Genomic DNA, 25213 nt, shown 5'->3' with positions numbered 1-25213 from the left:
GAGTGCAAGTCCCAGGCGGAGTCGGATTCAGAGGCAGAGCTGGAGTCCGAGCCGGAGCCGGAGTCTGCGTTGCAGCTGGAGTCGGAGTCGGAGTCGCCATCCCAGCCTGAGCCAGATCCTGCAGTGTCCGCCCCCGCGCTTGCCTCTCCGCTCCCTGGACTGCTGCAGGAGAGGAGCCCTGGTGCCAGCCCAGCCCCTGAGCCCGTCCCTGTGCCTGCCCCCTCCACCCCCAGCCTCGGGAGCAGTCCGCACCTGGTGGTGCCAGAGGTCCCAGCAGCTGAGCCTGAGGAGGCTGGGCCCTCAGCATCGGCCTCTGTCCCGAGCAAGGGCCGGCAGGGGCTGGGCACGAGGATTGGCAGGAGCATCCTCAGATTCCTCCTGCGTGCCTGCTGCCTGCCGGCCCCAGCCCGCGGCCCTGGCCCCCGCAGCCGAAAGGTGACCCCTAGGTAGCCTGCCTCAGTGTGCAAGCTGAGCTGCCTGAGGGCTCGCATTTGCTTGAGACTTTTCTGTGCTTCTCATCAATAAAAATCTAAACTTTATCCATTAAAAAAAAAGAAAATATTCAGAAAAAAATTACATCCGTATTGAAACATGCACAATTTTTTTTTCTTGTTGCTATTCCCTAAACAATAGAGCATCAGTATTTATATCACATTTACTTTGCATCAGGTAGTACAAGCAATCTAGAGATGATTTAAAGTATGTGGGAGGATAGTGTGTGTTATATACAACCATTATCCATTTTATATAAGGGACACACGCATCCTCAAACTTGATTTCTGCAGGGCTCCTTGAGCCAATCCCCAGTAGGCACTGAAGAGACGTTGTGGGCATTTTAGGAAACAGAACGAGTTCTTACTCTATAACAATTTCTTCCTGTTTCTTTCTAGAAATTTTTTCCCATATGTTTGAATTATTCATCGAACATCATCTGAACACCTATTATGTGGGGAAGGCTAGGGTAGGTGTTGGTATATAACAGTGAACAAATAGCTCTCACAATGTCAATCACTCATGAGTTTGGTTAGCATACAGCAGTCCTTGACAATGTAAACGTGGAAAAGTGGTGTTTGTCACTTGTGCGGCTCAAGACGAGACCCTGGCACCTGGAACCTGAGCCTCCCATCTCTAAGGGAGATCTCCTTTTGAATACTAATTCTCTCTTAACTTGTGAAAGGGGAAGCTTCATTTATGTAGCATCATCTTCTTATTTTAATGCTGAATCTCATTTCAAAGAATAAAGTACAGACAAGCTTCAAATTTTCTGTTTCTGATTATGGTAACAATTGTAACTGAAGTGTCAGTACCAAGGCAAACACACACACACACACACACACACACTCTGAATAGTTTTTTCTGAGGTAAACTTTCATGACATACAATGAAGCAGTTTATGATGTATGAAATCGTTATAATCAGGTGATTGCTTTCCTCACAAATCCTAAGATAAATATCTATAAAATGATTGTTTTCATAAATTGTGTTGAAAAACTAGTGCTATCCATCTGGCAAAGATATACTTAACTTCAAGTTGTACTTAAAAGCTTGCGTACTTACCATATGTCTCAATAATTTGAAGGTAAAAAATCTACTTGAAACAAGATGTCTGGGACGCATACGCCATATCCAGTTGCCCGAAAGTTCATCTGTTAACCATTGTTCTGGCAGGGAGTGTTGCTTTTTTTTTTTTTTTTTTTTAAGTAGAGACTAACTCAACTTTGTAAAACTCAACTTTTTGTTTCTGTAAAAGACTGTTCAATGTTGATAAACCTTAATCCTCTTAAGGTCTAAATTGTCTCTAACATATAATATTAAGGAAAAATATTCCACAAAAAACTCTAATTATAATTTTCTTTATTTATACATGTAAAACACTGAACAAATGAACAAATGAATATATTATTCCATGGAGACAAAGTGACTTTCCTTTTGAACAGGAACTGTGCTCTGTTTGTTTACTTGGGCAATCTTTTATCAAGTGAAGCCATTTCATAATTCAATTCAGCTTTTTTGTGTACTTTGGTGAACTTTTTCCAGATTCTCTACTGTGATTCAGATGCCTATAATGAAATTTGTGTTGAAGTAATAATATAAAATCACAAAAACTATGGCAACAAAGATGAGGAGTTGATAGAGAAAGTATGTTTTAACGTTTTGGTTTTCTGAATTCTAGACCTGAATTAAATTCTGTTAGGTTACTATTTTGACATAAGACAAAAGTCTGATGTTGTGTATATATGTTGGTTATTTTCGTCATAATTTTTTTGGCGTAACAACCCTCCAGACTTACTGAGTAAAAGTATACAAGCTGTTCCCTCTTGCCTTTCTTAACTCTTGGGAGTACAAGTTGAGTGATATATGCACAGAAAGTTTTATGTTGTTAGTTGGAATGAAAGTCATTTATTCAAAATTTATGTGATCTTCTCTAAAAGAAATTTTGTTTTTATTTACTTTTAAAAATATTTATTTATCTGATAAAGAGAGAGACAGAGAAAGAAAGAGAACCTCCGTCTGCTGGTTCACTCCCAGAACAACGGCCCCCAGCAGGGGCTGAAGGCAGGAACCAGAGACAACCCAGATTCATGTGGGTGGTAGAAGTCCACTTGCTTGAGCCATCATCACTGCCTTCAAGGGGTATGTATTAGTGAGAAGCTGGAGTCAGGAGCTAGCACTGGTTATCCAACCTAGGTGCTGTGATGTGCAATGCAGGTGTCTTTACCGGACTTAACCTCTAGGCTAAAAGCCTGCCCCTATGTTATTATTTTTATGGAAAGACAAAGGCATATTTGGTGATGTCAGTGGTGTAGGGAGGGGTACTGCCAGTGAGAATTGCTGCAGTAAGAACTTTCATCCGAGTGACCATATAAAGATCAGATTTCTTCCTTTCATCCCTGGAGGTTCTGCCAGATCTCCCCATTCGTATTCAGATATGAAACCAGCAAGTAGTACATAAACCTCCACAGTTACTTGGGTAGAGAAAAAGAAATCAGGGTAGTAGAAGTAATAATTTTACAAGAACCAGAATAGAGAATTTTAATAGAGGAGACTAAAGGGAAAAATGAGGTTGGCAAACTAAATAAATGTGTTATATGAGAATCATATATGAAGAAATATAGTGCATTAGTTCACTCTGTTCATAAAATGGGAATAATTTAGGGAAAAACTTTTTCTTTTGCCTTTCTTCTCTCTTCCCTCCCACTTTACTTAATAATTATTGTGCCAAAGGAAAATTTCTGAATTGCTTTGAGAAAAGGTCCAAGCTATTTTGTGGCTGCTGTGGTTTGATTACATGATTTTCATTGACCACTGTGTTTTCTGTATAATTTCCCCATTAGACGGGATTGCTTTTACCTGAAAAAAAATCTACAAACCAGCATCTATATTTGAGAGACTGACCAAGTCTAAAGACAATGAAAATTATGCCATGATTTCTACATTAAAATCTTTAGCATTTGGGGGAGGGTATTTGGCTTAGCAGTTAAGATACCCACATCCCATACTGGAGTGCCTGGGTTTGAGTCCTGGCTCTGCTGCCAATTCCGGCTTGTTGCTAAAACAGACCCTGGGAGGCAGCAGCGATGGCTTAAGTAATTGGGTCCCTGCCACCCACAAGTGAGTTCTGGGTTGAGTTTCTGGCTCCAGGCTTCAACCTGGCCCAGCCCCAGCCGTTGTGAGTAGTGAAATCAACAGATGGGAGTGTGCTCCCCTTCTCTTGCTCTCTCTTTCCCTCCCAAATTGATAAAAACGCTTTGTGCTTTATGCTTAATTCATATGAATGCCTGATAACTTGCAGTGTGATGTTGGATGCTGAAGCTATCACTGTACCCTGTTATCCCTTGTTGAAAAAGCACAACACTTACCTTCACTGCTCTTTTTGGTGTTTCAGCCAAGATGGGAGGTAGAATCCCCTTGTAAAAACCAAACAATCTGTTGGAGAAAGAAAATATTTTATATAAGGGAATTAGGAAACAGGTAATTCTGTCTTTATTTACATACACAGCAAGCAATTCTAAAGCATTGTACATTAGCAGGAACTGGAATCAGAAGCACAGCTGGGACTCAAACCCATGTACATACCGACCTTGAAGCTTTTCTCTGTGTTGAGTCTCAGGTGAAGATAAGAAACTTAAATTATTATGACACTTAGAAGGTGAAGAAGTGATGCTGAGACTAGAATCTCTTATGTAAGTGCTAACATGGCCATGAGTTGTTCACTAACGATGAAGCTGGCCCTCCTCAATCTAAGGAGTCTTTAATTTGTCAATCATGTGGTAGGTAGCTTCATGCTATCTACTGTCCTATATTCCTCCCATGCAGTAACCAAAGGAGCTTAGGATTACACTGTCCTAAGTAGTTCATACTTTCTTAACTTCTTTGATGGAGGGAGAGGGTCAGTTAAAGGAATATGCATTGCTAACAGAAGAAATCTCATACTCCTTCTCTGATATGCAATCTCAAAGGGAATGGGCTAGCTGTTAGAGTTGCCAGTGTTGAGTTGCCATGGTCATATATTCAGATATTTTTAGAAAAAAAAAGCAAGAATGAATAGCATATGCTTATGATTAGACTTATAAAAACTCACCACTTATTTCTTATTTTATTGCAGGATGCAAAAATTAAAATTCTTCTATCCTGAAATATTTTATTATTAAGGATTTATTTACTTTACTTGAAATGCAGTTACAGAAAAAGGGGGAGAGATAAAGAGTGAGCTACTGTCCATCCACTGGTTCACTTCCCAAATGGCTATAATAGCTGGTGTTGGGGCAGGCAAAAGCCAGAAGCCTGGAATTCCATCTGGATCTCCCACATGGGTGCATTGGCCCAAGCACTTGGGCCATCTTCCACTGCTTTCTGGGGAGCAATAGTAGGGAGCTGAATTGGAAGTGGAGCAGTGGGGACTTGATCTGGAACCAATGCGGGTGGTGGCTTAACAGGCTGAGCCAAAATGCTAGCCTCTGACCTGAAATCTTTTTTTTTTTTTTTTAAAGATTTATTTATTTGAAAGGCAGAGTTACAGAGAGGCAGAGGCAAAGAGACAGAGGTCTTCCATCTACTGATTCACTCTCCAAATGGCTGCAATGGCAGGAGCTGTGTGGATCTGAGGCCAGGAGCCAGGAGCTTCTTCCTGGTCTCCCACGTGGTTGCAGGGGCCCAAGGACTTGGGCCATCTTCTACTGCTTTCCTAGGCCACAGCAGAGAGGTGGATCAGAAGTGGAGCAGCTGAGTCTCAAACCAGTGCCCCATGGGATGCTGGTACTGCAGGTGGCGGCTTTACCCACTATGCCACGACGCTGGTCCCTGTAATGAAATCATATATCTAAGGGTGACTCAAAAAGTTCATGAGTGGGGTTAAAAGATAAATTTAGGAGTCAGTATTTGGTGCAGTGAGCAAAGCGCTGCTTGAGACATTTTTATCCATTATCAGAGTCCTGGGTTTGAGTTCCAGCTGTGCTTCTGATTCCAGTTCCTGCTAATGCACATCCTGGGAGGCAGAAAGTGATAGGTCAAGTACTTGGGTCCCTGCAGCCTGAATTGAGTTCTGGCCTCCTGGCTTTGGCCTCACCCAGGGCTGTTGCAGGGCGCATGGCGGGGGTGGGAGTGGGGTTAGTAAAACTGCAGTTGAAAGATCTTGTCTGTCTCTTTGCTTTTCAAATAATTTTTTTTTTAAATTTTAATGTTTATTTTGGTACAAAAGTCTCTGAGATCCATGTAGTTTTTTATAATATGAATTTCCCATGAACTTTATGAAGATCCTCTTATATGCCATATTCTCATTTAAAACCTGAAGATATATAAATAGAAGAAAATATTTCTGTATTATCTTCTAAAGTACTCATGTTTCCTGGCTACAGATAAAGTCTGGACTCCACGTAACTCATTTGAGGATATGCATTTAACATGGGGGTAGGCATCTCTGGCCCTTCAGGGGTCATACCAGCTCCATTAAGTTGGGTCTGCTTCTAGCTGTGCTTCTTGAATAAGACATTAAGAGCTTGTTCTGACCAACCTATTGTACCACCCAATCCAACACAGTGAGCTCTTGCTCCTCTTCAATTCACTGGTGTACACAGCTCCTTTTGGTGAGGGGAGCTAAGGACCTGAATCAGAAATTCTAAATTGCTCTCTGCTTGAGGGCAGGGTGCCATTGGGTTCTTATCCCTGAGTCCTGTCATTGTGTCTCAACTAGGACCCAACTGTTGAAGTATAGGCTCACTCTGCCCACTATTTTGACTCACTAGATAGTGCCAACATTATGAATGGGAAGGAAAGCAGACGTGTGAATTGGAGAGCTACGGGAATTCCTCAATGGCTCCCACCCCTCTTTAACTAATGATGCAGATTCTAGTTTAACTACTGATACAGAAATTCTCAAGCACCATGAATTTCCTCTAGACCCTTGTAAATTTTAAATATTGTGCTTCTTATCACTTACATTTCATTATAAATTAATTATTACAAAATTTTCAGCAGGAAACTGATTAAGCATAGGTTTGGTCTTCACAAAAGATAAATGTGATTCTCTGGAATGGAAGTTCTATATCTATAATAAATGAGACAGTCCTCATCTTTCTGTGCTGATCTTCCCATATGTAGGAGTTTACGCCTAGCTATGGGAAAAAATAAGAGGAACACTTAAGTAAGTAAAACTTTTCAAACACTGTGTCCAAGTTGACAGAGGGCCTTGAAATCTCATATGATGGAGAACAGGAAGAATAGTTGCTTAGTCTGGAGGACCAAGATCTTAGGGAGAAATGATGAACTGAGATGGATCTCTTGAAAGACCAGCAAGTAGGAAAGATGTTACATTTGTTTCTTTTTGTTTCCAAGTGATAGAACTGAGACCAATAGGTGGAAGCAGCAAGGAAAGGCACATTTTTTTTGGTCTGGTTGGAGCTTACAACAAGGTAGTGCTTCCAATAGTCAGAAAGGTCCAAGGATAGAACGGGCTCTCCTAAAGGTGGCGAGTTTCCCTTTAGTATGCTGCCAAGCAGTTTGGTGGCTACTTCTCCTGCACGTCAGAGGTGAGAATGTACCCAGCAATGGATGGACTTCATTGCTCTCAAGTTTAGTCTGTTCCAACCTCTGTGTTAGTCTATAAAAAGGAGCTAGAGGCACAAACAAGCGTTTTTTGAAGAGAGAAACTCTTGCGCACTTTAGATGTTTGCCTCCAGTCTAGCACTGATTTTGTAGAAGAGGACTGAAGTCTCAGAGGCAACACAGGAGGTCTTCATTTTAAAAGTGATGAGAAAAAGATATTAAGAGGAGTGAGATAGGAGAAGCAGCTGGGAGGAGCACACGGATTTGATCTGAAAAGCGCGGGGAGGTCTGAAGCCCTCTGCTCCACGCTGGAGATGCATTGCTGCACTGTCCTTCCCTTTTCCCCGCCTGGCTCCTTTCAGGTGCAATCGCCCCCTGCAACCCTACCACTCGAGCTTTAGGACAGAGAATGAACAGTTTTACTGGGAAATTCTCAAGGACCATTGGCAGGCAACCTTTCCTGGCAAATGAGAATCGAGAACCATCTATGTCTAGACATCTTATGTCTATCAATGGGATGGTCAGGTCAGCGCCACTTCTGCTGAGAACTGTTAGACCCAGTTTTTCTTAAACACTAGAGTCCATTATTAGTACAACGTAACAATTCTTGTAGGCAGGAATTTTTGGGGCACCTCGCCCAAAAGGATATAAATGGTATTCAATTTCTTTGCCCCAATTAATCTGATCCCAGATAGACCTATCAGAGTTTTGCTCTAAGACTTTGGAGTTGGAATTGAAAAGGTCAGTGTTCCTCTGTGTAGAAAAAGTTCTAAGATATAAAACTATGATATCAATGGTCATCCTCTTTTCTGTCATTTGGAGAGTCAATCATTTGGGGAAGTGATAAGAAGGAGACTACTACTCAGGGAGACACAGCAGTTTGAGAAAGGAGAGATCTGGTGCTGGGAATGTGACTCTGCTTCTGGGATTCATCAAGCTTGGAGATACCTCAGTGCTTCCTGGATATTGCTATTTACCTCTGCTTTTGATTTTATGAGATACCCAGTAACATTTCCAATAAATTTGTATTTTGCTTAAATAAAATTCAGTTGGATTCATTACTTACAACTCAGAGTCCTGGAACCAAAAGTAAACCTCATGGCCCCAACAGCCCAAGTGACTACTATAGAGCCTACACATCACACTCTCTCAGAGGGGGAAGGTTTTTGCTAGTTGAGATAGACTGCTGGGTCAATCAGACAAAACGCGGGCAAAAGAATAAGGGCAGGGGCTCAAGTTGAAGAGCCATTTCTGTGAGCTGATAATTACTGAAAGTTTTCCTAATGTAAAATATCATACACACATTTAAAAGCCGAAAATGACTCGTCATGTTTTGCAAAGGCAATACAGTTTTTCTGCTCAGGAACTTAAGTTTATATATACATGTGCTATTCATTCAGCCTTCATATCATTTTGACTTGCTATACGGAGCATATAGCTTACCAGGAAAATAATAGAGAAGAGATTGGTGACAACCATATTAACAAGCTTCACCCTATTTACTTCTCAAGAAGCAGATGGCTGGGCTGGCACTCTGGTGCAGTGGGTTAAAGCCCTGGCCTGCAGTGCCGGCAGCCCATGTGGGCGCTGGTTTGAGTCTCAGCTGATCCACTTCCAATCCAGCTCCCTGCTAGTGTGCCTGGGAAAGCAGCAGAGGATGGCCCAGGTCCTTGAGCTCCTGCACCCATGTCGGGAGCCTGGAGGAGACTCTTGGCTCCTGGTTTGGCCTGGCCCAGCTCCAGCCATTACTGCCATTTGGGGAGTGGGCTAGTGGATGGAGGACTTCTCTCTGTCTCTACCTCTCTCTGTAACTCTCCCTTTCAAATAAATAAAATAAATCTTAAAAAAAGAGAAGCAGATTGCTGCCTTCAGTCTATTCAGAGGATGAATGGAGGGGGAAGTCTACATGTTCAGGGGACCTAATGGCAGGTCTTTTTTCTGACACAGAAGGTGCTACTCTGCTCTTGTTTCCATCTGCATTGTCAATAAGAGAGATCTTTGGAAAACACACAAGAACCACCACAGAACCTTTTGTTTTCTTTTCATTCTTTTTTGTGGTTCTTGCAAAACACCTCACATTTTATTCAAGGTACATGAGTAGTACCTGACATGCTAGTATAGAAAAACACACAGCTTACAGTACATCCTTTAAGGACCTCTTATAAAATTGTAGTACAGGGGCCAGCGCTGTGGCATAGCAGGTAAAGCTGCTACCTGCAGTACCAGCATCCCATAAGGGCACCAGTTTGAGTCCTGGCTGCTCCACTTCCAATCCAGCTCTCTGCTATGGCCTGGGAAAGCAGTGAAGATGACCCAAGCCCTTGGGCTCCTGCACCCATGTGGGAGATCCAGAAGAAGTTCCTGGCTTCAGATTGGCGCAGCTCCATCTGTTGCGGCCATCTGGGGAGTGAACCAGCAGATGGAAGACCTCTCTCTCTGTCTCTGTCTCTGTCTCTCTCTGTCTCTCCTCTCTCTGTGTAACTCTGACTTTAGAATAAATAAATAAACAAATATTTTTAAAAATTGTAATACAATCTCTAGGGCAGTCCTCACATTTTGTTCTTCAAAGCTGTTACTAGTAAAAGATGTATGATTTTATCTATACTGTATAGGAAAATATTTTTAAAAGATTTATTTATTTTAAAGCAAGAGTTACACAGAGAGAAAAGGAGAGGCACAGAGAGAGAGAGGTCTTCCATCTGCTGGTTCACTCCCCAATTGGCCTCAACGGCCAGAGCTGTACCAATCCGAAGCCAGGAGCCAGGAGCCTTTTCCGGGTCTCCCATGTGGGTGCAGGGGCCGAAGGACTTGGGCCATCCTCTATTGCTTTCCCAGGCCATAGCAGAGAGCTGGATCAGAAGTGGAGCAGCTGGGACTCAAACCGGTGCCCATATGGGATGCTGGTACTGCAGGCAGCAGCTTTACCCACTACACCACAGCACCAGCCCCTGTATAGGAAAATATTAACGTGGATGTTTATGAACTTTCACTAATATTATTATAAGAAAAACAGCCAAAATTTCTCGAATACTGAGTACGTCCTAGTTGCTCTGTTAAGAATAAATGTATGTAGGTCTAAGTGCACATAATTATCTCATTCAGCTTTCACAACAATCCTTGGAAGTAGAAATGCTAAGTTTCTTCACTTTCTTCATTTTGCAGGCAAGGCCTATTGCTACATTACTGCCAAATTGGAGGCAAAGACTGAAATCAAGTTCTTTTGTTCTCTCACAGTCCATGTACTTGACCACTGGGATAAACAGTACAACAGCTTTTCTTGAAATAAAACTATCTGAATAAAAACTCCTGCAAACTTTTTTTGATGTTGCACTAATACATTGTCGTTTCTTAATTTAGGAGATAGTAGGAAAGGCAATTAAAAATCAGGTCTCCATACCAATTCCCACTCAATTCTGTTTTAAAGTAATGTGAAACATTAACTGATAGAACAGCTCTAAGATGAACAACATAATTTTTGTGAAAGTTTTTGGGTGTTTGATTAAATATAATCTGTAATTTAACTTTCATCAAAATGGTAGAAAAGTAGGCAAGAGTATAAATATTTTCCCCCTAAGAAAAACTTTTGCCCTTAAAAGTCACACCAGGACAATTATGCTAATGTGGGAGACACATAATGTATACTTCAGCAATTTGATAAAACACTCACATATTATGTATTAAAATAAAAGCTGTTATTATCCCAAATGTCAATGGGGTGCATTGTTGGTTAGTGACCTAACAGGTACATCCCTCATACCCTTTCCTCTGGGCTCAGGGAAGAGAGCTTTTTTTCAGCCCACCCGTTGAAACAGAATTGTGCAAACCAATCATGGAGGTCCCATTCCTTTGCTATGAGTGGGTTAGATATGAGCATAAACCCAAATCTAGCCCAAGGGACCAGTGGGGATACGTACTGGACGTCTTGGATCTCCAGTCCAAGGAGAAAACGCACATGGGAAGAAAAGTTCCTCTTCTTTGCTCAACATTGTCCTAGCTGCAAAAGATGCCTGCGCACTAGAGCTAAGCTAAGGATGACTAAGCAGAAAGATGCAAAGGACCTGAACCTTGATGACACTGCTGTACTGTTGAATTAACCAATTCTGGTACCATATCTCCAGATCCCTGGTTATGTAAAATTAAATATTTATCACATGAGCTACTTATAATTATGTCTTCTGTTAACCTATAGTTCAAAGCACTTTGATGCAAATAACCTTTAGCACCTCCATCTCTTAAAAACTCTTAAGCTGTCATTCTTAAATCATAATTACATTGAAGACAGTTGTTAAATATTAGACTACACATTTAGGAAGAGATTGTGAGAAGCATTTTTTAAAAAATGGTTTTAGATTTTCTTCTCTCAGATAGACCATCATACATTAAAATCCTATGCCATTAGTATGATTACTCACAAGAGAACCCCTTACCACAGCTGGAATGTGGAGAAGCTAGCAGACCAAAGTCATACAGCAACGATGAGGATGGGATAACAGGTCTCCAAGCCATTAGATCATGATGGCTCATATACTAATGAGAGTTATTGTTCATGAACCTAAGTAGACATGGAGCACTACAATATTGCATCACATTTGTTTTTAATTGTGTAATCAAAACAGGCCTTGTATTACTTATGTACATCCATAAAATGAAGATCAAAAACCACATTGCACGTGTTCTTCTCAAAGACACAGCTCTCATACAGCTTCTTCGTGCCAAATCCCACAAAAGAATTTCACCCCTCATTTCTCCCCACTCTCAGTTTTTATTTTCAAAAGATATCATTTGAAAGGCAGAGCATGAGAGAGAGAGAGAGAGAAAGAGAGAGAGAGAGAGAAAGAGAGAGAGAGAGAGAAAGTCAGTCTTCTACTGCTTTACTCCCCAAGTGGCTGCAAAAGCCAGGTCTGAGAACAAAATCAGGAATCAGGAACTCCATCCTGATTCTCACAGAGGGGAAGGGACCCGGGCATTTGGGCTATTACCCACTGACTTCTTAGGCAAATAAGCAGGGAGCTGGATGGGAAGCAGGGTAGCTGAGACTTGAGTCAGCACTCTGGCAAAGAATGCCCATGTTGCAAGCAGTAGCCTAACCCGCTGTGCCTCAATGCGGGCCTCCAACCTCAGATGTGAAACTATTTAACATATGGGTTGCTACAAGGTCATAGAAGAACCAATGATAAAATGCTGATTTAGGAAAACAAGGAAAAATGGAATTTCCTGCAAGTTCCAAGTTGCATCCAGTCTTGGTGGTTCACATACAGCAAGTCCAACTCTCAAAGATGCCTTGCTGCTGCGTCTCATCAGTAGGGTTAAGCTTTAGGTTATCCTGTTTTAAAGTCTAAATTTTAGATACCCATATAGGCCAGATAGTCAGGTGGCTCCCTAATTAAATGGTATATACAGGCAACATCCTTAGTTCATTTGGACGACTGAAAGCTGGTTGCTTTAAGTTAGCTATTGAAATCTGAAGACTTTGTGGTAAATAGTGGGTAGACAGGGGGAGGGTTTAACATTCTGAACATTTGACTCAGGTAAAGAAACTGAAAAGGAATGGAAAAATCACATGTCCTGTCTGTCTCTCCTTTTTTCCCTTCTGAGTCACTCCCTTGTTGGTTTTGCTGTTATTTTTCAAATTTGGTACACAGAAAAAGTTTGCTTGAAAATCTTCTGGACTGTTGAATGGGACTGCTCCTATACTCTGGCTGGGAAATTTCAGAAGTTGCTAGGCTATTGGGAAGGTGTTCTTATATTTTTAAAAGGTTTGTTTGTTTATTTGAAAGGCAGAGTTATACACACACACACACACACACACACACAGAGAGAGAGAGAGAGAGAGAGAGAGAGAGAATCTTCCATCCATTGGCCATTGGCTCACTCTCCAAATGTCCAGAATGGCCAGTGCTGAGCTAGGCTGAAGCCAAGAGCCAGGAGCTTCATTAGGGCTCCCACATAGTTGGCAGGGGTCCAATTACTTGGGCCATTTTCTACTGCTTTCCCAGAGACATTAGCAGGGAGCTGAATCAGAAGTGGAAGCAACCAGGACTCAATCTGGTGCCAATATGGGATTCTGGCATCATAGGCAAGGGCTTCACCCTCTATGCCACAATGCCAGACCCACAGGCAGGTTTTTGCTGTTAGAAGAAACCATACATAATATTTTCTTCTTGGTAGCCCCCAGTGAGAAAGAAAAACAGGGAAGCTGCTTCACCAACTGACCTTTAGAGAGAGTCAAACCCTGTTGATTACCAGAAAGGTTATCATAACTCTCAACTGATAAATTCATGACAAAAAATGAGTCCTGTCTGAAGAAACTGTGAATAAAACATATTCCCTCCCAAGAAGAAAATGTCAATGTTCAAATCCACTGGCTCTAGAAATTGGGGTTTTCCCCTGTTTTCAGGGGTGACATGTTTTGGAACCCACACTGTTGAGATTCATAACCCAAGTCCAGCCATCCACATGCTGCGAAGGCCAGGACAGAGGTGCACATTCACTGAGTTTGAAAATGTCAGCGGAGGAGATGATGTCCAAGTCGCAAAGCCATCTTGCAGGCCGCCTGCAGCACACTCACACGCAGGCTGAGAACGGCGCTTTCACCCGGACACCTGGCATTCAGTAGGCACCCAGGGCAGTGACAGTACTCGCCGGTGAAGCATGAGATAGGAGCGACAGGGAAAGTGACACCAGATCCCCAGGTGGGGAAATTGGAAGGCATTAACACGTCTGTACACCTAACAGAGCACAATTACTACATTTTATTTTGTTTCAACAGTCAGGAGCTACATGAACATCACCATTCAGCTCTGTTCTGGGCAGTGATCCAAGCTCATCTTTGGTACGGTTGATTTTGAAGCCTTACGGTCAATCATATCTTCACAATTTGTTCTTCTTTCGGGCTTTAGGCATCCTCTTGATTTCCATTTCTTGTTTGGAAGCCTTGAGTCATCTCTTCTGGCAACATGACCAACCCAAATCAGTCATTTTCTCCAAATTATATTGAAATAGGGATCTTGCTAGTTTGTTGTTTTCTTCCTCCTCCTTTCTTTCACATAATTTTCCCTTTAAGGATCTCCTAATACAAAACTGATTGAAGGCATACAATATCCTCTTTCTTCTGCTGCTGTCAAATCCAAGTTTCTTACCCACATGCTGTGGCTCTGTAATTAAAACAACGAGGGCCGAGCTCAGCCCTAGGTTATGAGTTCATGGCTTCCATTGCTGGATGGATCATATATCTCCGGGCAGAATTCTCGACCTGACATTACACCTTCAGGGCATTATTCTGACGTCATTTGCACTCCACATGTCTCAGCACTTCACAGAATCCAAAAGGAAGAGTGGGGTTTCATGGCTGTGTTATGTGGAATCTCCAATCTGAAGTCCACAAAATTGCTAGCATCTTGGGGCCATTTTTATTAAGGCAAAAGAGAGAAGAAAAACTGTATTTTTCAAAGAGGAAACAGAGTTCAAAAGAGAAAATAGACATAGTTCCCACTTTTAAAAACAGCAAACAAACTGCAAGGAAGGGTAACATAAAACTAACTTATTTTCTCAACTCATATCAGGACTTCAGGCACAAACAATATATTTTTTAGTATTCATTACTCAGTATTAATTAAGTTTCTGCATATAGGCGTTGGATATATTTGCTACCCAAAATCATGCTACTTTCATTATATTCTTTTTTTTTTCATTATATTCTATATGAACAAATTCTTTAAAGCTTTCCTGAACATACATTTTAAATTGAATTTTCAGTATGATTTTACCACAATTAAGCTTTGTTGATGTGTCTAAAATAAACTGCAACTTGGATTTTCTAAGACATAAAAATTAGTTTAGCTGTCAGTATCATTTAGGAGGTAGGTCCATGGCTCCAATCCCTGGAAAGTTGGCAGGGGCTTGACTTATTAAACATGTTGTTCAGTTCAGCCCAAGGAAGGCATCAGCGTGATATAAGAACCAGAACTCGGATGGAAAACACAAAGGAAAGAAAAAGTGAAGAAGATATCTGAGAAGCAACCAAAATGGCCAATGATACTGGTAAATTGCAGGTGTCAACTGCCCCATTAATCTCTAAGTAGAGAGACTTATAACTGGCTACACCGTAAATGTATGGATTTTCAGTAACAGCAGAGTATCTTGCTCATAAAGACGAACACACTTCAGTTAGAATCATTCAAGGGTAACCTTTCATGGATATGAATGTAACCTATGAAGAAAAGCACTCAAACAAAAACAAAAACAAAAGCCACTCAATCTCTTTAATTTCTTTTTGGCCTGAGACCGAAATCCAGTCAAGATGACCCAATCAAAGAGTCAAAAAGCCCTTTACCTGCCAGGTCACTCTCATCTTCTCGTCAGCCCCCTTTTTCTTATCTCTTCTGTTTTGAATTCCTGTCTTCCCCATGCATGAAGTAAGAATCATTCATTTATTCACTCACTCACTCACTCATTTATTCAATATACTTTGTGCCAAGCACTAGGCTAAACATTTTTGTAGGGTCAAATGTTGGTAAGTTGTCCCATTGTCCAGAATCAACTAAATCTTTATTTTCTTCAAGAAACCTTCTCTCACATGACAAATATCTTGATATTGCACTTGCCTGTATTATTTCTTCAAGATACTGCCTTTTGGTGTGGGCATTTGTCACAGTAATTAAGATATTGCCCACAGGGCTGGTGCTGTGGTGTAGTAGGTTAAGCCTCCACCTGAGGCGTCAACATCCCATATGGGCACTGGTTCGAGTTCTGATGACTCCATTTCTGAGATAACTCTCTGATAGTGTGCATGAGAAAGCAGTGGAACATGGTCCAAGTACTTGGGCCCCAGCACCCATGTGGAAGACCCAGAAGAAACTCCTGGCTCCTGGCTTCGGCTGTTGTGGCCATTTGGGGAGTGAACCAATGGATGGAAAGTCTCGCTGTAACTCTCCCTCTCAAATAAATAAATAAACCTTAAAAAAAAAAAAAAAAAAAAAAAAAAAAAACCCATGTTGCCCTCGTCCCATATTGAAGTGCCTGGTCCAAGTCCCAGCTCCTTTGCTTCGGATTCAGCTTCCTGCTAATGCACACCATGGGAGGCAGCAGGCGATGGCTGGAGTACTTGGGTCCCTGCCAAACAAATGGGAGTCCTGGATTGAATTCTGGGCTCTTTGCTTTGGTGTGGTCCAGCTCTGGCCATTGTGGGCATTTGGAGAATGAACGAGTAGATGGAAAACAGATTCTCTCTCTCTCTCTCTTACTCTTACTCCCTGTTTGCCTTTTTATTTTTAGATTTATTTATTCATTTGAAAGAGTTACAGAGAGAAGCAGTAAGACAGAAGGAGAGAGAGAAATCTTTCATCTGCTGGTTTACTCCCTAAATATTCCCAACAGCCAGGGCTGGGTCAATCCAGAGCCAGAGTTTTATTTAGGTTTCCTATGTGGGCCCAGGGCCCCAAGAACTTGGGCCATTTCCTGCTGAGTTCCCAGGTGCATTAGCAGGGAGCTGGATTGGATTCGGAGCAGCCAGGACATGAACCAGAGTCCATACAGGATGCCAGTATCACAGGCAGCAGCTTAACCCGCCACGCCCCAATGCCGGCCCCCTTTTCGTCTCTCGCATAAAATGAAAATAAATAAATCAAAATTAAAAAAGAAAAGATGTTGCCTTTTATATTACCTTATGGATCTGGCACATAGTAACATTCGTATTAACACACTAAATGTGTGCATACACACACACAATATACCTATATGTATACATACACATACATAACTATATAGATCCATATATAGAGACATGATTCAGTATATGCATTAAAAGTGTGAATGACTTGTATATGTTTAACCAGGCAGACAATATAAGAGTCACATGATTATCATATTTGAGGGACAATGGTTATTCCTGTTCTTTCTAACTATCCTCTGGCATTCAGCATGAATTCAATGTTACCTGTCAGTACAGACAATTTGAGTGTGGGCTCTGCAGCCTCACTCCTTGGCCTTGAATTTTGGCTTGAATGTTAGCCGTTTATCCAACCTGGAAAACTCTTGGAACAAAAGGTGAGCAGATTAATTCAAAGGCATTACCGTTGGAATAGAGATGTTGTCGATGCCAGCTCTCCACACGAGTGCTTATGGAAGTGAGTGAGCACACTACTGCAGGCTGCCTGGGTTAATCACGTGACCTAGCTGTAAGAGTTATGTATGACTGCACTTGGGACAGAAAGCCTCAGAAGTCTGACCAGTCCTTCAGAAATGGAACCTCACCTGACGTGTGACCCAGTGTCTAAAGAATTCACACTCTGATGTGGAATTATGCTACACCTAATTTATACATGTTGTGGGCCAAAGATGTGATATGCTAAATGCACTGAGTGGGCTACTCCTGAAGTATCATTCACAGTTTGGAAGTGCATTAACTCTTTGTGGCTACCAAAATTAATTTCTTGAGGTGCCCCCTAGTGGTTCCAGAGTGAGATGCAATTCAACAATTGTTCAACCACGAAGAACGAAATCTTGGACCAGGGTATTTTGTTGATTACAAATCGGTTTGATTTAGTAGATTTTCAATTTGGGAAATTAGAATCTAAAGAAAAAGCACTGTAACAGATTGGAATTGAGACTACATAGGGAAAAATTAGAAACACAAAGAGCAATCATGGACAGTGTTTTACAATTATCCTGTTTACTTTTTACATGAAATTAAAATATTATTCTTTCTTGGTATTATTGAAAAAGACAAGTAGACTCAGAGAAGTCAAGCAACTTTCCCAGTGGTCAGACTGTAAGTGGTGAAGGAATAGGAACTCAGAAGTGCTTGATTCCACACCTCAGCTTTTGAAAGCTGAGCTGTGATTTCTGCGTTCTCAGGGAGAGTGCTGGAGGTCAAGTTCATTGGGAAACAGCCTGCTTTCTGGACCCAGTGTTCCTTCCTAGACTGTGTCCTTTCTGTTGACTAGAGGCCTCTACTGCAGGCTCTGGTTTTTGGCAGGATCTAAAATGCTCATTTTGCATGGAGGAAGAGCTGAGCCAGGGCTTGGAGCCCCTTTTGTCAGTCACAGTCCCCTGTATCCGTCTCTTAAGGACCTGAGTTCTTATTTAACTGACTAAAACATAAGGTACATGAGTCAAGCCTCTGTGTACTTCATGGACATCCGGGTGTGTATGTCTTCCAGATCACCTCAAAAACTTCTTTACTTCATATCCCATTATTACCAGTGAATAATTAAGAGTTAGCTATTCCCCTACCTAACTCCTTCAGTCAACATCCTAGGAAACTACAAATTGGATAAATTAGGTAGAGTTCAAAAAACTTGAAAAACAACACAGCGGGCAACTCTCTGAGATTTAGTTCCTGGACCTTGTCTGTCTCTCCTTGCTGATTTCACTCAGTTCTGTGACTGTAATTACCATATACCGATAACTGCCATACACCTCCAGTTCATCCAGCCATCTACTCAGCATCTCTACTAACAGATATCACCAGCATGTTCAAAATAAACTCTGGATTCTCCTTCTACAAACTTGCTCCACCCAGAATAGTCTCCAAGTCAGTTTGAGATAGCCCCATCTTTCCAGGTACTTGGGCCAGAAATCCTGAATCTCTTGTTCAATCCTATTACAATCCAAGCCCTGACTGTATCTCACTTGAAAACTGGCTTCCTAGTGCATTTCTGTAAAATCTCTTCTCAATGCTGTGCAAATCGTGCTACTAAAATAAAAAAAGGATCATGTCACTCCTCTGCTCCTGATCTACCAATGTCTTCCCATCCCCTCAGAGCAAAACCAAAGTCTCTTGGGCAGGCGCTGCGGCTCAATAGGCTATTCCTCCACCTGCGGCGCCGGCACACGGGGTTCTAGTCCCGGTCGGGGCGCCAGATTCTGTCCCGGTTGCCCCTCTTCCAGGCCAGCTCTCTGCTGTGGCCTGGGAAGGCAGTGGAGGATGGCCCAAGTGCTTGGGCCCCTGCACCCGCATGGGAGACCAGGAGGAAGCATCTGGCTTATGGCTTCCAATCAGTGCAGTGCGCCAGCCATAGTGGTCATTTGGGAGGTAAGTCAACGGAAGTAAGACCCTTCTCTCTCTCTCTCGCTCTCTCACTGTCTAACTCTGCCTGTCAGAAAAAAACAAAAAAACAAAAAACAAAGTCTCTTGAAAGGGCTCAGGAACTCTGTTGCTACCCTATTGGGTTCCACCTCCACCCCTCGTCCTATTATACTTTTCTTGGTTCATTCCCCTCCAGCACCACTGGCCTTCTTCTTGATCCTTGGACCAGGCACACCCTAACTTCAGTGCCTCCATACCTGCTGTGCCTTGCCTGGGATTCTCTCTCTTACATATCCCTGTGGCTCACTGCTCATCTCCTTCATTGCTTTGTTTGTTTGTTTGTTTGTTTATTTATTTTGACAGGCAGAGTGGACAGTGAGAGAGAGAGAAAGAGACAAAGAGAAAGGTCTTCCTTTGCCGTTGGTTCACCCTCCAATGACCGCCGCGGCCGGCGCACCGCACTGATCCGATGGCAGGAGCCAGGTACTTATCCTGGTCTCCCATGGGGTGCTTGGGCCATCCTCCACTGCACTCCCTGGCCACAGCAGAGAGCTGGCCTGGAAGAGGGGCAACTGGGACAGAATCCGGCGCCCCGACCAGGACTAGAACCTGGTGTGCCGGCGCCGCAAGGCAGAGGATTAGCCTAGTGAGCCGCGGCCCCGGCCTCCTTCATTGCTTTGTACAAACATTACTTTTAGTAAGGCTTGACCTCAATGACCTCACTTCTCTTTTGTTGAAAATTGCAACATGCCTATTCTAAGTATTACCTCTCCTCTATGCCTATTTTTTAAAAAGTTGTTTATTTGTGTGTGCATGAGACACACACACACACACAGAGATTTCTCATTTGCTGGTTTACTCCCAAATGCTCATAACAGCCAGTGCTGGGCCAGGCCAAAGCCAGGAGCCAGGAACTCAATCTGGATCTCCTGTATGGATGGCGGAGACCCAACTAGAGTCATCACCACTGCCTTTCAGGTTGTGCATGAGCAGGAAGCCGGAACAAGGGGTGGAGCTGAGACTCACACCCAGGAACTCTAATATGGAATGTGGGCATCCCAAGCAGTGTTTAACTGCTGTGCCAAACAGCTGCTCCTTCTCTTTTAGAACTTACCCTCTGAACATATTTTATGCTTTATCTGCTTATTTAATTTACTATCTGTTTCTCCCTCCAGAGTGTCAGATTCATGAAGGAAATACATTACTTACTGATGTCTCCTTAGGACCAAACACAGGATCTGACATATAACTGAGGCTCAGTATTTGCTGAATGAAAGGATAGAAGCATTATGTTACCATTGACCCAGGCTGATGGTATTATGAGTTGAAAATTATGTCTGGCAGTTTGAACTATTTTAAAATTAATTTCTTTCACTTTCCTACCAAATATCCATTATTTCTGGTTTATTTAGTGCCATCCAGATTTCACCAAAATGGACAGTAATGAAAGTCTGGAGTATTTGATCTAACAAACATGAGTATATTTTAAGAAACTGCAAGCAAGGAAGCAAGTCTTCATGTGAGTTACTATCCTCCATCAGCTACCAAGCTAAAAAGGCCATTATTATTAAAAACTCATTTTTATTTCTGCATCCATCTCCATGCTAACAGAACCTAATTCTAGTGTTCACACCCTGAGGCCAAATGGTTGGAAAAGGGGAGCTCTCTCTAGCCCTTATAGGATTGGCCAATCACCTGGGCTCATCCTCCTGGCTGGAAATCCTATGAGACAAGGGCATGCAACTGAATGGCAGCCAGTGAAACTTGGGGGGGCTTTTGCAGAAAGTTTATTTTCCCTTCCTAAAAAACACCATTTTTGGGCTTGCTTCCAGAGATTTTGATTAGCTAAGTCTGAGTGGAGGCTCAGGAATTTGCATTTTAACAACATTACTAATTCTGAGGCAAAAGACCTAGTGACTATGCTTTGAAAAAGAGCAAAAAAAGGTATTTCCTATCAGGTTATTGGTGCATAGCTGGTCTTGCCTCGATGTCTATCTGTGGGCAAGTAGGCCAAAGGATTCATTACCTTTGCCAGGCAACTCTCCCAGGCACTTCGTGAGCGCATCCTCACTTTCCTCCACCTTCAGGTCTGGAGTGTCCTCATTTGTGGTGGTCGGGGCAGGGCAAAGATTTCTGTTTGGAGATGTGCTCCATACCTCTGAAATGGCCTTCTCTGGCCTCTGAGACCAGAGACAAACAATCTTGCCAGTCATCACCACTGAGTGGGGCAGTAGGTTGCATCCCCTTAAGACTGGAGGGCTGGAGGGGTTGTGTTCTTCTGAGAACTTTCCTCTTCTGTTTATTTAGGAACAACACTGAGACGTGCCTAAAACAGATTAATATCTTGCCTACATCTCCTCAGAGGAGATTAATATTTCATTCCACCTCTGTCTATCAGGACTAGCAGAAATCTTGGTTGGCATAAAGCATGCTTTCACTGTTTAAACACTAGAACAAAATTCAAATGAGGGTAGTTTTCTCTCCTGCTAACAGTCATGCACTTTGCAGAACAGGTACAACAGGAAGTAGCCCCTGCTGTCAAGCAAGCAGGACTGTACCCTTGACTGTTCGAATTGAAGGATGTAGGAAAATGCTTTCCTTATGCTTTATGGAATGAACCAACAAAGAACTCAGGCTTCTCTGGTGTTTTATAGCTGACTGAGATTTACAGAAGTAACATGGCCCAGGGAATCCGGCTACGAATTTAGCTGCTAAATTGATCGCTTATTTGAAGAAAAAAGACCTGTGAATTACCCACTAATCTTGATGTTTACACCTCCAACCAAAGCCACTGTCTGGGCTCTTCTGTCCCAAGGAATTCTACATTTCTAACATCTGAGCTGTATTTTTTGCTACTCTTTTCAGGTGTGAACACTTACTTATCATGAAATATTTCTTGAGCACTTATTGTATGCTTGGCATTAATTACCATCAGTACATCTAATTGTTCATTAAAATGAAAAATCTGCTTCAGTTTTGTCAACTACCATAAGCAGAAGCTACAGAGAGGCAACTGGCAACTCTTTTTAATCTACTGTTTTTCCATGAGGTAGAAAAGTCACAGTATATTTTTCTACTAATTTTCAATGAACACTGGGTGATGGAAAGGTGACATTTATTTATTATCTCAGGTAAAAAATTGAGTAACAAGATTAATTTGGATTCTTCTCTTTAGTCAATTCATCCATTTGTACATTCAACAAAAAATTGAGTATCTGCATGTACCAGACACAGTCTTCTGCATCAGGCCTATAGAGAAGTGAATAAGACAAATTCCTTATGATCACAGAGCCTACATCCTGTTGGGGAAAGAGACAATGAAAAGGCAACAGACAAATAAGTGAAATGATGCTAGATTAATATGACTGATAATTGAGGGAATTAAAATCAACACCCCAGTGAGATATCACTATATGCTCATAAGGGTGGATATTTAGAAAAATACAAGAAAACAAAATACAGGGCATATAGGGATAATGTCGGAAAGGATGTTGAGAAACCAGAACCCTTGTGCATTGCTTTTGGGAATGTAAAATGATGCAGTTGCTGTGGAAAAAACAGTGTTGCGGTTCCACAAAAAAATCTAACATAGATTAGTTCAATGATCCAGCAATTCTACTTCAAAGTATATACCCCCCAAAACTGAAAGCAGTTTAAGCAGGTAGAGTCATGTGCATCCCAATGATGGAGATAATAAGTTCTGAGAAATTCATCATTAGGTCATTTCATCATTGTGCAAACATTTTAGAATGTACTTACACAAACTGTAGACTGATCACTCTATAAGACCTTATGATGCAATCAAGAGACACAGTAAATACAAAATCTACAAGGTAGCTTGCCAGGTGTAGCACAGCATGTTGCTTTACAGCAGACTTTCTTTTTTATAAGTCAGAGTACACTATAACATAAAGTTTAAAAGTATAGTAGAGCAAACATACAAGCCAGTAACACAGTCACTATTATAATAATTGTATGTGCTATACTTTTACATGACTGGCAAGTGCAGTAGGTTTATACCAGCATCACCACAAACACACGATTAATGCTATGGCACTGTGATGGCTATGTCATCAGTAGGCAACAGGAATTCTGCAACACCATTACAATCTTATGGGATCCCTGTGGTACACATGGGTTGTTGATCAAAATGCTGTTATCTAGCACATGCTTGTTTATGCACCGAAGTTCATAGCAGTACTATTTATAATAGCCAAAAGGTGCTAACAACCCAAATATCCAATGATATATGAATGGATAAGTAAAACATGGCACATACATACAATGGGATATTATTATTCAGCCTTAAGAAGAATGGAAATTCCCATCTATGCTACAACCTGGCTGAAACTTGAAGACACACCAAGTGAACTAAGTCAGTCACAAATTGACAAATACTATATGATTCCGGCCGGCGCCGCGGCTCAGTAGGCTAATCCTCCGCCTTGCGGCACCGGCACACCGGGTTCTAGTCCCGGTCGGGGCGCCGGATTCTGTCCCGGTTGCCCCTCTTCCAGGCCAGCTCTCTGCTGTGGCCAGGGAGTGCAGTGGAGGATGGCCCAAGTGCTTGGGCCCTGCACCCCATGGGAGACCAGGGTAAGTACCTGGCTCCTGCCATCGGATCAGTGCGGTGCGCCGGCCGCGGCGGCCATTGGAGGGTGAACCAACAGCAAAGGAAGACCTTTCTCTCTCTGTCTCTCTCTCTCTCACTGTCCACTCTGTCAAAAAAAAAAAAAATACTATATGATTCCACTTATATGAGGTACATACAAGGAGTAGTCAAACTCAGAGAGACAAAAAGTAGGGGTTTTGCAGGGAGTTTGCAGGGAGGAGAGAATGGGAAGTTAGAGTTTAACAGGCACAGAGCTTTGCAGGGAGGAGAGAACTGGGAGTTAGAGCTTAATGGGCACAGAGTTTCAGTTTGGAAAGAAGAAAAAATTCTTGAGATGGATGGTGGTGAGCACAACAATGTGAATGTACTCAGTGTCACTGAAGTATACACTGAAAATGGTTATAATGGTAAATTCTATAATATGTATTTTAATAAAAACATTAGTATGACATCAGTAGAAAGTTATAAGGAAAATAAAACAGAAGGGCAAGGAGCTGTTAGGGGGAATGGAAGGAGCTATTAATTCTGATTGAGTCTCTAGGGAAAGCCTCACTGAAATGATACTTGTATTTGGAAGAGGTACAGCCTATTGGAAGGGGAGAGAAAATTTTAAAATGCAGAGTTTTAGGAACAAATCATTACATCTTAAGAGAATTCCAGCGAGCATCTGAGAAGCTTTTTTTTTTCTTTTGAAAAAAGAAAGGGAGGGAAAGAGAGGGAAAGGGAAAAGACAGAAGGCGGAAGAGAGTAACAGAGCAAACTTCTATCTGCTGATTCTCTCCAAAATACCTGCAACAGTTGGGGCTGGGTAAAGCTGAAGCCAGGAGCTGGAAACACCATCCACGTCTCCACATGGGTGGCAGGGACCCAGGTATTTGAGCCGTCATTGTTGTTTCCCAAGGTGTGCATTAGAAGGCAGCTGGAATCAGGAGTGGAGCTGAGACTTGAACCTAGGCATTCCGATATGGGATACAGGCAACCCAAGTGGCATATTAATTACTGCACCAAATGCCTGCCCAAGTTGATATGCTTTTGCTTTGCTCTTTTTCTTTGCTAGGAGGATGGAGAAACAATGACTTCCAACATAGTCTCTAAGGATGTCTGAAAAATTAACTTTAAAAATATTTCACGGCTCTTAGATTCATTTTTCCCTGAGGGGAATTTATTGCATAGTAATTACACATTGTAAAGACAATGAAGATTTAAATCAAATCTCTGGGCTAGGAAGGGCCCCTTGGTGTTCTTTAGTTCTCTTCTCTGAAGCTTAATTTCTCTGTGTCTCCACCAAGTTGTCACTGGCTTCCACTAAAGCACCCCTAGATGCCAAGATCCCAGAACTTTCAGATTATTCATTCAATCCTTGGATAACTGTTAAGAGAGGGAGGGAGGGAGAGAGAGGGGGAGAGACAGAGAGAGAGAGGGAGGGAAGAAGAGAGAGAGAGAGAGGGAGGGAGGAAGAGAGAGAGAGAGAGAGAGAGAGAGAGAGAGATAGATCTTCCTGCTTGGAGCCTGGATCTAGTTTCAGGTCACTT

The 25213-nt window shown here is 42.1% G+C and overlaps 1 protein-coding gene across 2 annotated transcripts in view; it reads right to left on the bottom strand.

Annotated features, from left to right (window-relative positions):
- SLC25A21 (solute carrier family 25 member 21) overlaps positions 1–25213 on the bottom strand; it is a 557570-nt gene that overhangs the window by 63706 nt on the left and 468651 nt on the right. For both annotated transcript variants that reach the window (XM_008269507.4, XM_017348267.3), the window contains exon 4: positions 3861–3927. In XM_008269507.4, the coding sequence (XP_008267729.1) occupies positions 3861–3927 (67 nt within the window). The remainder of the gene's footprint in view (positions 1–3860; positions 3928–25213) is intronic.

This window comes from Oryctolagus cuniculus, chromosome 12 (genome assembly GCF_964237555.1).
Source record: "Oryctolagus cuniculus chromosome 12, mOryCun1.1, whole genome shotgun sequence".
Taxonomy (NCBI): Eukaryota; Metazoa; Chordata; class Mammalia; order Lagomorpha; family Leporidae; genus Oryctolagus; species Oryctolagus cuniculus.
The sequence above is the reverse complement of the archived record's forward strand: the minus strand, read 5'-3'. Positions and strand labels throughout refer to the sequence as shown.